Source organism: Papio anubis, chromosome 7 (genome assembly GCF_008728515.1).
Source record: "Papio anubis isolate 15944 chromosome 7, Panubis1.0, whole genome shotgun sequence".
Classification (NCBI taxonomy): Eukaryota; Metazoa; Chordata; class Mammalia; order Primates; family Cercopithecidae; genus Papio; species Papio anubis.
The window spans coordinates 33,348,402-33,361,457 of record NC_044982.1 but is presented as its reverse complement, the minus strand read 5'-3'; the positions used below and the strand labels follow the sequence as shown (position 1 = coordinate 33,361,457).

Sequence of the window (13,056 nt, the reverse complement as noted above, 5' to 3'; positions counted from 1 at the left end):
TTTGTTTAGAATTTACAGTTGTTTGCTAGAGGGTCAGTCCAACAGAAGCTCTATTTAGCTATTGCTGGAAGTGAAACACACTGAACAGTCATTTTGAAACTTGTTTTTCTAATTTTTTTCTTTGTAACATAAATTTCATTTCCATTCACATTTCCATCTACTAGTCCAATTACATTTCCATTTGCAATTCATTTATCTCTTTTTCTTTTTCTGTTTTTTTTTTTTTTTTTTTTTGATACAGAGTCTTGTTCTGTTGCCCAGGCTGGAGTGCAGTGGCGCGTTCTTGGCTCACTTCAAGCTCTGCCTCCCGGGTTCACGCCATTCTCCGGCCTCAGCCTCCCGAGTAGCTGGGACTACAGGTGCCTGCCACCACGCCCAGCTAATTTTTTGTATTTTTAGTAGAGATGGGGTTTCACCGTGTTAGCCAGGATGGTCTTGATCTCTTGACCTCGTGATCCGCCTGCCTCGGCCTCCCAAAGTGCTGGGATTACAGGCATAAGCCACTGCACCCGGCCATTCATTTATCTCTTTTTCTAAGACACTAAGAGTAACTATACTCAAATAGGAACACTAGGCTGAGTGCAGTAGATCACACCTGTAATCCCAGCACTTTGGGACGCTGAGGTGGGAGGATTGCTTGAGCCCAGGGGTTCGAAACCAGCCTGGGCAACATAGTGAGACCCCATCTCTAAAAAAAGAAAAAAATATCTGGGCCATGGTGGTGTGTGCCTGCAGTCCCAGCTACTTGAGAGGCTGAGGTTGCAGGATCCCTTGAGTCTAAGAGACTGAGGCTGCAGTGAGCTATGTCTGTGCCACTGTACTCCAGCCTGGGTGACAGTGTAAGACACTGTCTCAAGAAAAAGAAAAAAACAAAGCAAAACAAAACAAAACAAAAAAAAGGTAGGAACACTATCAGAATCAAGATACACATGAGTTGGGAGATGGGATAGCAAGGCAATCTGACAGAGCTTCTTGCTCAAAGGTTAAGGGCTTCAGATTTCAGCTTCTGTTCCACAAAAATTTGTGCAGATCATGGCATGGTGTTATCACAAATACTGATCCCAACATAGTATTAGTTCCTGCTTATAGCGAAATACAAGGTGGGAAGATGGTCCCAATGGTGACAAGCCACCAATGACTACTAATTACTACTATTCAGTGTGGAAAAAACTAAACTAATGAATGCCAGTGGTGTGAGTAGCCACAAGGGGGCAATATTACTTTCCAACTATTGTATAAAACAATTAAATACATAGCTTTCAAGTGCAACAAATTTCATCCAAACACTAATGAAAACTACACAAGTTCCAAAAAATAATTAAAATGATCACTGTTTCCTACAGTAATGTACTAAAATTGAAGACTATTGCTTCTCTTGAACTTAAAAAAAAGTATGCAATGTAAGGTCAAATAACTAAAATGCAGCTATATTAAATCACTTGAAATTACCAGGCAAGTTTCCTATCAGAACTGCTTTTTACCTGCCAGACTTTCTCCCCTTTCAGTGGCATCTGAATTTTTTTAAAAATTATCTTCTTGTTAAATTTTTTCCTGACTTTAGGTATTCTAGGAAATTTTAATTAATAATTAAATGTCCTTATATAACACCTTATGCTTTCTAGGGGTAGAGCTGTGTGTCTATTCTTATTTAGGCATTTAGGATCACTGTTTCTCAAATGCAAAATGCTACCTATGATTTGAGATATTATTTGGATTCTAAGTAAATGTTAACCAAAGAGCCATTTACTAGTCCTTAAGATGTCACTTAAATTGAGTTTTGAGTCAAAAGCCAGGTTAATTAGTTCAAATATCATTTTCTTAAAATAGTGTTTTCTTCAGAGCAAGAAGAAATTTCAGATGTGGAGTCCATCTGTTTTTAATTTTAAAATACGGTAAAAGGATAGTCTATCATCTTTTATATCAAATTTGTGAGAGTAAAAACTTTTAAAAAAATATGTAAGAACAAAAATAGGCCACACGCGGTGGCTCATGCCTGTAATCCCAGCACTTTGGGAGGCCAAGGCAGGCAGATCATTTGAGATCGGAAGTTCAAGACCAGCCTGACCAACAAGGTGAAACCTCGTCTGTACCAAAAAATACAAAAATTAGTGGGGCATGGTGGTCCGTGTGTGTAGTCAGCTACTTGGGAGGCTGAGGCAGGAGAATCGTTTGAACCCAAGAGGTGGAGGTTGCAGTGAGCTGGGATTGTACCACTGCACTCCAACCTGGGCAACAAGAGTGAAACTCCATATCAAAAAAAAAAAAAAAAGAACTCAGATCTTAACACTAAATGCTAATGCTTAGTACCTTAGACATGCTATGTCATGTAGAACAAAATGTTGAGAGAATACTATTTTTCATAAAGTAAATGAGTAACTAAAGTGGTTTCCTGAACGTTAAATAGTCTCTCAGAAGATTGTACTTTGGACTAAGTGGAAGGATAAAGCTTCAACAATATAATACCTTTCAACAGCTTAAGGGTATTATATCTGATCATTAGAGATTTTTAAAAACATATGAGGAGTCCTATTTATGCTTATAAGAATCTTACCTTAGGCCAGACACGGTGGCTCACTCTTTTAATCCCAGCACTTTGGGAAGCTGCCGGTGGATCACCTGAGGTCAGGAGTTTGAGATCAGCCTGGCCAACATGGTGAAATCCCGTCTCTACTTATAATAGAAAAGTTAGCCAGGCGTGGTAGCACACCCCTGTAATCCCAGCTACTCGGGTGGCTGAGGCAGGAGAGTTGCTTGAACCCGAGAGACGGAGGTTGCACTGAGCTGAGATCGTGCCATTGCACTCCAGCCTGGGCAACAAGAGTGAAACTCCATCTCCAAAAAAAAAAAAAAAAAAAAAAAAAAAATCAAAATCAAAATAAAGAATCTTACCTTAGTTTTTTCATCCACAACTCTGAGTCCATCTGCTGAGACCCACAGAACTGCTTTAACCGCTTTCTTTCCAGTCTTTTAAGAGAAACGAAAAAGGGGAGGGGAAGATACACATATACAATATTAAAAAAAAGTCATCTTCCACAGAAAACACTGACTTCTGCCTTCCAAAAGTCACAAGTACAGATGGAGTCCAAGTTCAGGAGTGGTACCCAAAGCCAGATACTCAAACCAAACTGCAGAAAAGTTCAGGAAAAAATAAGCCAAAGCCATTATTTTACAAACACAATGCAAAACAATAAGATAAAAGTAAGTAAAAGGGAAGTAACAGATGGAATAAAACCCAAGATATCAAATTCCATAAAGGGCAAAGAATTCATAACTAGATTCTTCACCCATTTAAAAAATCAAGAAAACCAAGAGTCAGATACACATTAAACACATAAGGAGTTACACCACAAGTAGCATCTACAAGTGTATTTAGAGCAAGAAGTAACATGTCTAAATTGAGGTGTTGACCATTCTACTATCCTATGACCCCAGTATGTTATAGCAGGACCCTTGGTCACCTAAAATTTTCGTGTTAAAAACACAGTAAATCTTCATTACTCTATTAACAATCTTTAAAAAGCCATTATTTGTTCTCTGAGTTAACACTGACATTTTTCCTAATAATTTTTTTTTTTTTCTTGAGACAGAGTCTCACTCTGTTGCCCAGGCTGGAGAGCAATGATGCGATATTGGCTCACTGCAACCTCCCCACTCCTGGGTTCAAGCGATTCTCCTGCCTCAGCCTCCCGAATAGCTGGGATTACAGGCTCCTGCCATCATGCCCGGCTAATTTTTGTATTTCTAGTAGAGATGGAGTTTTACCACATTGGCCAGGCTGGTCTGGAACTCCTGATCTCAAGTGATCTGCCCACCTCAGCCTCCTGAAGTGCTGGGATTACAGGTGCGAGCCACTGTGCCCAGCGTCTAATAATTTTAGAGACGAGGTCTCACTATGTTGCCCACGCTGGAGTGCAGTGGCTATTCACAGGTATGATCATAGAGCATTACAGCCTTAAACTCCTGGGCTCAAGTGATCCCCCCGTCCCAGTCTCATGTGTAGCCAGGACTACAAGTGTACACCACTGCACCCAGCCTTGGCTTGGGTTTTAACTTGACATTAAATGCATGGAGACATTTTGGGGACACAGGAAGATTTAAAAACTACCCCAAAAAAATAATTTTCTTTTTACTGGCTCAGAAAATACTTTTTGGCACATGAGAATCACATGAGAACAAGCTGATGCATAATTCCTCCTGTGATGGAATGTAATAGTAATTTAACAGCATCCTTTCTTTTTAACTGCCTCAAGGATACAGCAAAATAAAACGAAAGCAATATGAAGGCTGAGAATAGGTATCAGATTATCATAAAAAATATAGATCAAAAAGAATCTGTTGCTAAGGTTGGCGCAGCAGCCTCTAGAAGGGACAAGGGAGACTATCAGAACTGTCTACCACTCTCCTCTATATGTGATCCAAGCCTAGGAAAACTTGATATGGGGACATGGCCTTACTTAACCTGTGATCCACTAGGCCTCATCATCTCCACCACCACCATACATTTGATGAGTGCCTATAATATGCCAGCCAGTGGAAATACCTGGACGGTTACTGAAAGGCAACAATCAGACAAAAAATAAAGAATACCATAGGTAAGTGCTACAGTAGAGCTGAGAACAAGGTACAGTGATGTCAGAAAAGAGGTATAATCAAACTCTTTGTGAAATTGGGGAAGGTTATACAAAGGAGAAGACTGAACTGGGTGCTGAAATAATTTTTCTTGATGCTCTAGGTAGGGGCAGGGAGACAGGGAAGTAACAGAAGTACTGGACATGCCAGGCAAAAGAAACAGCAGTACAGGACATGGAAGCAAACAACATGGCAATTCTGGGGCTCTATAAATATTTTAGTATGGCTTGGTAAGTAGACTTGGCAATGGGAGAGGCATAATGGGAGATATAGTAGGAAAGGCCTAATCACGGGAGGTCTTCTATTCCTGATAAGGACTTTGATCTTGATTCTATGCGTAATTAGAAGCTACTCTGTAAATATTATTACAATAAATTGAATTTAGGTAAAGGAGATTAGCCTTGGTAATATGGATAGGCTTCATCCAATCAGTTGAAGGCCTCAAGAGCAAAAACAGGTTTCCTGGAGAAGAAACCCTGCCTGAGTTTCCAGCCTGTTGGCCTGCTTTACAGGTATCAGACTTGCCAGCCTGCCAGCCCCTACAATCACATGAGTGAATTCTTAAAATAGATAATATATATTAATATGTGATATATATCATATATGATATATATATTATATCATATATATATATAAAACCTCCTAGAGATTCTGTTTCTTTGGAGGATCCTGATACAGAAGTAGAAGTTAGACTAGAATGGGTCGATAAGTAAATGAAAAGCAAGAAGAGTCTACAAGTATTAAATACTTTTTTTACAAAGCTTTTCTATAAAAAGGAGAGCTGTAGGGCAATAAGGCACAGGCAGAGGATCAAGGGAAGTCTATAAGAATTGTGATACACTAGCATGTTATACTTGAAATAGAATGGGCTTTGGATTAAGACAAATACGAGACTGAATTCAGTGCTACTATTCATAAGCTAAGAAAGTTATGTAGCCCATTGAGCTTCCATCTCTTCATCTGTAAAATATCTGTAGTTTGTTAAAAGGATTAGAGATTATATACAGTACCTGGAATTTAAATAGGGTAAAAATTAGCAGCCATTTATCATCATTATATTATTAATAAACTTTTAAAAACCTTTCCCAGTAGTAAAGCAGAATTCTTTTTTTTTTTTTTTTTTTGAGGCGGAGTCTCGCTCTGCCGCCCAGGCTGGAGTGCAGTGGCCGGATCTCAGCTCACTGCAAGCTCCGCCTCCCGGGTTCACGCCATTCTCCTGCCTCAGCCTCCCGAGCAGCTGGGACTACAGGCGCCCGCCACCTCGCCCGGCTAGTTTTCTGTCTTTTTTAGTAGAGACGGGGTTTCACCGTGTTAGCCAGGATGGTCTCGATCTCCTGACCTCGTGATCCGCCCGTCTCGGCCTCCCAAAGTGCTGGGATTACAGGCTTGAGCCACCGCGCCCGGCCTAAAGCAGAATTCTTAAAAGAGTGATATACATTTTCAACAATGACAACAAAAAATCCTCTTCATGTGCTGAATGGGAAAAGCTAGTGGAACAATGGAAATGGAAGGCCCAAGAAAAAGAGAAGAGTAATTTAGAGGACAAAGTCCAACAAAATGCAGGGTGAGATGGGGCTAGAATACAAGTTTTAGACAGGAGGAGAGATGTCCATTCCTATGAAATGGAGGGATAAAGTGAGGCCGAGTAGATAGGAAGACAGATTTGTAAAGGAGGGAGTAGCAAGTGGAGAAAATTCACTCTGCAGAACCATAAATTCATCTGCGAATGTGTGGTATTACTTTACCTGCTTTACTTTGCTGGGGAGAGAAAAGATGACAGGCAGAGTAAAACAGTAAAGATTGAGAACAGTAGTATGGAGGCAGTCTAGTAGAGTGACTAGGAACCAAGCTGTTGTTTGGATTTGAATTCTGGTTTTGCAAGTTACTCCCATCAAAGGCAGGTTAATTTAATTTCTCTGTGCTTCACTTTCTACACCTGTATAATGATGTTAATAATCTCATATACCTCATAGGGTTACTGTGAGGATTAAACGAATTAATGTATATGAAAGGTTTAGAACAAGGACGGTCATATAATTTACTCTACAAACTGGGAACCCTTTGAAAATGAAAGGGATGACTATTAAACTAATAAATGGGTGTTATAATAGGGCTGTTCCAGGCAAATTGGTAGAACAGTCATTCACCAACAACAGTAACTGCTCATATTTAACCAACCCTCATGTAACAATTAGTATTTTGCTGGAAGGTAAGCTCCATGAGGGCAAGGTTCTTCCTTCTATCATTCACTGCTGTATCCCTGGAACTTGAACAACACCTGGAACAGAGTAGCAGTTCAAGAAATATTTGTTGAAAGAAAAATATGCTAAATATCAGTTGTAGGAAACAGGAGATAGCTGACCAGTCTCCTGTTGTAGCTGACCAGTCAATATACAACATTACCAAATGGCACTGACAATTCTAAGATATTTAAATTTGCAGTTTAATCAATCTGCTCATTGTATAATTGTAGCCTGCAGTGTTCAGTATCTAAGGCAACAGATAGGACTACTTCAAGGTTGGAAGACTGAAGAAGGGAAAAATAAAAGGTCAATTTAGAATGGGACTGTTCTCCAGTTAGTCTCCTTACAATATTCAGGGAAATATAACATTTTCTTGGCCCAATTATATGCTTGTTTGTTTGGAGACAGGGTCTTGCCTTGTTGCCCAGGCTGGCATGCAAGTGGCACAGGAGAGTTCACTGCAGCCTTGAACTCCTGGGCTCCGGTAAACCTCCCACTTTAGCCTCTCCAGTAGCTGGGACTACAGGCGTGCACTACCACACCCAGCTAATTTTTAAACATTTTTTTTTGTAGAGATGGGGTCTTGCCCTGCTGCCTAGGCTGGAGCATAGTGACATAATCATAATTCACTGCAGCCTTGAACTCCTAGGCTCAAGCGATCCTCCTGCTTCGGCCTCCCAAAGTGCTGGGATTACAGGTGTAAATCACCATACACAGCCCAACTATATGGTTATAAAAACATGTGTGGCCAGGTGTGGTGGCTCATGTCTGTAATCCCAACACTTTGGGAGGCCAAGGCAGGTGGATCACTTGAGGCCAGGAGTTCGAAACCAGCCTGGCCAACATGGTGAAATCCCGTATCTACTAAAAATACAAAAAATTAGCCAGGTGTGGTGGCACGTGCCTGTAATTCCAGCTACTCAGGAGGCTGAGGCAGGAGAATTGCTTGAACCCAGGAGGCAGAGGTTGCAGTGAACTGAGATCACGCCACTGCACTCCTGCCTGGGTGACAGACTGAGACTCCATCTCAAAAAAAAAAAAAAAAAAAAAAAAAATTGTGCTTTTTGAGATAGGCCTTAATAATTTTATAGTATTGTACTAATGTATCAGTAAGGAATCATATTTGTCATATTTCATGACCTCTGACTCTCTAATGAAAGAAAACAGATAATATGAATTCTTGCATTTGTTCATACTTTTGGGTGTCAGTTCCTGTACATCATTATAGTTTGCCACATTACAGTTACTTCAGTCAGGTACTGAAATATTAATGATTAGAAATTAAGCCCAGGCTTCCTCTCACAAATTCTACAGTTGCAATACTTCCATATTTCTTCCATATTTCTTTTTTTTTTCTGACACGAGTCTTACTCTGTCACCCAGGCTGGAGTGCAGTGGAGCAGTTTTAGGCTCACTGCAACCTCTGTGTCCTGGGTTCAAGTGATTCTCGTGCCTCAGTTTCCCGAGTAGCTGGGATTACAGGTGCATGGCCCCATGCCCAGCTACATTTTTTGTATTTTTTTTTGGTAGAGATGGAGTTTTGCCAAGTTGGCCAGGCTGGTCTTGAACTCCTGACCTCAGGTGATCCGCCCACCTTGGCCTCTCAAAGTGCTGGGATTACAGGTATGAGCCACTGCGCCTGGCCAATACTTCCATATTATTTGTTAACTTGAGTCTTTCATTCTGACCACATAAACTATGATTTCTGAGCATTTTTAAGAAAAGAAGATAAAAGTGACTAAGAGGACAATGTCTGCCCTAAAACTGTCTACTTGAAACCAGTATCCTAGGCGATCAGGCCACAGTTAACTAATCAAAGGACTGAAAAAAGACAACCTATATTAAGTATGAAATGTAGAATTTACATACAGGCTGGGCACAATGGCTCATGCCTATAATCCCAGCACTTTTGGAGGAAGTTGAGGAGGGTGGATCACCTGAAGCCAGGAGTTTGAGACCACTCACCAACATGGCGAAACCCTGTCTCTACTAAAAATACAAAAATTAGCCAGGTGTGGTAGCAGGTGCCTGTAACCCCAGCTGCTCGGAAGGCTGAGGCAGGAGACTCACTCGAACCCGGGAGGTGGAGGTTGCAGTGAGCTGAGATTGCACCATTGCACTCCAGCCTGGGCAACAGAGTGAGTGAGACTCCATCTCAAAAAAAAAAAAAAAAAAAAAAAAAAAGAAAAGAAAGAAAAAAAGAATTTACATACATCTTAGTGGCACAAACACCTCTTTAAAAAGACAACATGCTGGCCAGGCACGGTGGCTCACACCTGTAATCCCAGCACTTTGGGAGGCCAAGGTCAGTGGATCACCTGAGGTCAGGAGTTTGAGACCATCCTGGCCAACATGGTAAAACCCCGTCTCTACTAAAAACACAAAAACCAGCCGGGCGTGGTGGCATGCGCCTGTAGTCCCAGCTACTCTGGAGGCTGTGGCATGAGAATTGCTTGAACCTAGGAGGCAGAGGTTGCAGTGAGCCAAGATCGCCCTACTGCACTCCAGTCTGGGTGACAGAGTGAGACTCCATCTCAACAACAACAAAAGACAATATGCTTCAGGAACTAATAAAAATGTGGAAGTGGCAACACAGATGTTCAGACATTCAGAATTATTTTATCATCGCTGCTCTAACACTTTCTACTTTAATAATAATTTCACGGTTATAGATAGAATTCACACTGACAAATACAAGTATCATGAAAAAGCTTCACAATAATGACAAAAATCCTTTTTTTCAAAGAAAACCGATCTAACATGGACAGAACTTCAGTAACTTAGAATTTAAATTGGTGAAATCTGAGCAGAAGGATCAAGCTAACCAAAAGTGAAAAATTAAAGTATAACTTTCTCAAGTAATTACTCTACACTATAAATATCCAGCTTAGTATTTAAAAATTATTATATTCTTTAAAACTTTTTGTTGCCGGGCGCGGTGGCTCAAGCCTGTAATCCCAGCACTTTGGGAGGCCGAGATGGGCGGATCACGAGGTCAGGAGATCGAGACCATCCTGGCTAACACGGTGAAACCCCGTCTCTACTAAAAATACAAAAAACTAGCCGGGCGAGGTGGCGGGCGCCTGTAGTCCCAGCTACTGGGGAGGCTAAGGCGTAAACCCGGGAGGCGGAGCTTGCAGTGAGCTGAGATCCGGCCACTGCACTCCAGCCCGGGCTACGGAGCAAGACTCCGTCTCAAAAACAAAAAAAAAACAAAAACAAAAAAAAAAAACTTTTTGTTATGGGTAGATATAAACCAATATAGCAATTAAGCAGGTTCCGACACTGGAGAAAATAATAACATATAGTGAATCTATTACAAATTACTAAATCAGGAAACTTGTACCAGAAGGAAATGCACAGGTAATCTTAACACAAAAAAATCTGGTGAAGGAACACAAAATGGTTGGAAAAATGGCACAGAAATACTAACAAGCTCAGCACGCTGTAAGATGACTTTCTCCTAAATATAAAAGCTACGCACAGTAAAAGGCAACTGAAATAACCAATTGCTATCTACCTATCTCCACAGTTTTTTTGTTTGCTTTTTGTTTCTTTAAGTAGAAACTACTGTTTCTTTCTTTTTCTTTCTTTCCTTTTTTTTTTGTTAGAGACAGGATCTTAATTTGTCACCCAGGCTGGAGCGCAGTGGTGTGATCACAGCTCACTGCAGCCTCAAACTCTTGGGCTCAAGTCATCCACCCACCTCAGCCTCCTGAGTAGCTGGGAGACCACAAGTAAGTACCAACACACCTGGCTTTTTTATTTTTATAGGACTTTTTATATTTTTATAGGACTTTCATAGGACTTTTTCATTTTTATAGGAAGGGGTCTTATGTTGCCCAGGTTGGTCTCAAGTTCCTGGCTTCACGTGATCGTCCCACCTCAGCCTTCCAAAGTATTAGGATTACAGATGTGAGCCACTATGCCCAGTTGAAACCACTTTTTAAAAATAAATTGAAAAAGGATGAAAATGACAAGTCAGTGATATACATGGTAGGTGGAAAGATTCTTACATTGCTCTTTTATTTCATCAGTATAACTGATGTTATCCTTGGGAGAAATGCGTTTTTTTTTTTATTTTTTGAGACGGTCTTGCTCTGTCGCCCATGCTTGGAGTGCAGTGGTGCAATCTTGGCTCACTGCAACCTCCACCTCCTGGGTTCAAGCAATTCTCCTGCCTCAGCCTCCCAAATGGCTGGGATTACAGGTGCCTGCCACCATGCCCAGCTATGGCTAATTTTTGTATATTTAATAGAGAAGGGGTTTCACCATGTTGGCCAGGCTGGTCTTGAACTCCTGACTTCAGGTGATGCGCCTGCCTCAGCCTCCAAAAATGCTGGGATTTAGGTGTGAGCTACCATGCCTGGCCGAAATGAGTTTTTAAACTGTTGAAATTAGGAATTAGCAAACGTTTTTTGTGAAGGACCAGATAACAAAATATTTTAGGCTTTGCAGGACATACAATCTCTATTGCAACTACTCAACTCTATGATTGCACAAAAGCAGCCAGAACAATATGTACACAAATCGGCATGACTTTGTTCCAATAAAATGTTATTTACAAAAACAAATACAGTAGTGGGCCATAGTTTGTGACATCTGATATAATCATAATTTCTATAAAGTAATTAATTGAATGTTCTTGGAAAGATAATTCTTTATACTGAAATATTAGACCTGTTGGAACTGTGTTCCTGAATTCATTTTCTTTTTTTTTCTGACAAATGTATTTACATCCTACCCATTTTAAGGTGCTGTCCAACTCTAAAATTCTATGATTCCCAAGATCACCAATGAGATAAGAGCATGCCATTGGCAAAAATAAAAATGACATTTGGAGGCAAGACAGTTCTGCTGGGCATACGCTAAGTAAGAGCAAAAGGGTTAAGCAGATGTTCTAATGTAAGCTGAAGTGAAGAAATGCTATAAAGACACATGGAAACCTAATTTTGCATAGCTTTGAAATGTTAAGAAGCAACAGCAGCAAGCAGACCAATTAGGGCAGAACAAGTCACTCTCAGAACAACAGTGATTTGCAATTCTACTGTGCAAAGTTCCTTCAGCTACAAACTAAAGAGGTCTTCAAAGGTACCCAATGTGTAAAGAATCACTGGTCAGTCTTTCTGCCACATCTACACAGAGGCAGGCATTACAGAGTAATGTTGATATATAAACCAGGAAACCATGATATAGTGTGCCTTGTAATAAACAAGAGACTTTTTTCAGAGGAAACCCAGCTTCATTGTTTTTTAAATCAGAAAAGCCTTGAAGTCTATAATTTGATATTTGAATTTCTGAACAGAATGGTGTAATAAATAAATTTTGTCTTGTAATTCCAAAATCCAGTGAATATACCCCAAAGAACAAAGCAGCGAAAGGATAGAAACACAACTTTCTTCAGGATTTGAGATTGTACTGTGCTTAGGAAGAGTACAGTAACTTTTAGTCTCAGACGCTAAGGTTAATTATTCCTGTACTTTCTTAAATGAGAGGGGCACTTAAAGGCTTTTAGGAAAAAACAAGCATGGAGCATGTCATCAACTACACAGTAAAGGAGAGTTTGGAGAGGCAATTTAGCTCTTCTAGTATGCCAAATCACTTCAATTGGGGGAGGGGAGACCTAGGGATTATTCCAATATTAAGTTCATTTTTCAAAGGTATATAGTAGCTGAAATGAAAATTCTAGAGGCATCTCAAATTCAACCTGTCCAAAACCAAATTATCCCTTCTTACAATGAATGATTCCACCATCCCCTTGGTCATCCATGAATGAAATCTGGGTCTCATCTTGTTTCCTTCTCAACACCCCTAGGTTGAATGAATGAATGAATGAATGAATGAATGAATAAGTGTGCAACATGTTTTCTCTCATCCCAATGTCCCTAATAGTGCTGTTCCTTCTGTCTGAAATCTTTCTCTTCTAACTTAGTTTAACTGGAACTCATAGTTTTTAGGCTCAGCCTTAGGTGTCATCTCCTCCTAGAAGCCTTCATTACAACCTTTCACATTCACTCTTCCTCTTTGCTCCTGGAGCACCTGTTATTGTCACACAATTTGGTAACCATGTCTTTACCTATCTGATTCCTCCCACAACAGGGTGAACTTGAGCAGTACATTTCTCATTCATTCCTTTATTCATTAATTCAAATATTTTGGAGCAGCTACCACGGACCACAAATTA

The 13,056-nt window shown here is 40.3% G+C and overlaps 1 protein-coding gene across 18 annotated transcripts in view; it reads right to left on the bottom strand.

Moving 5' to 3' along the window:
- NUMB (NUMB endocytic adaptor protein) overlaps window positions 1–13,056 on the bottom strand; it is a 199,167-nt gene that overhangs the window by 20,294 nt on the left and 165,817 nt on the right. For all 18 annotated transcript variants that reach the window (XM_031668005.1, XM_021941363.2, XM_017961342.3 and 15 more), the window contains one exon: window positions 2,890–2,964. In XM_031668005.1, coding sequence (XP_031523865.1) covers window positions 2,890–2,964 — 75 coding nt within the window. The remainder of the gene's footprint in view (window positions 1–2,889; window positions 2,965–13,056) is intronic.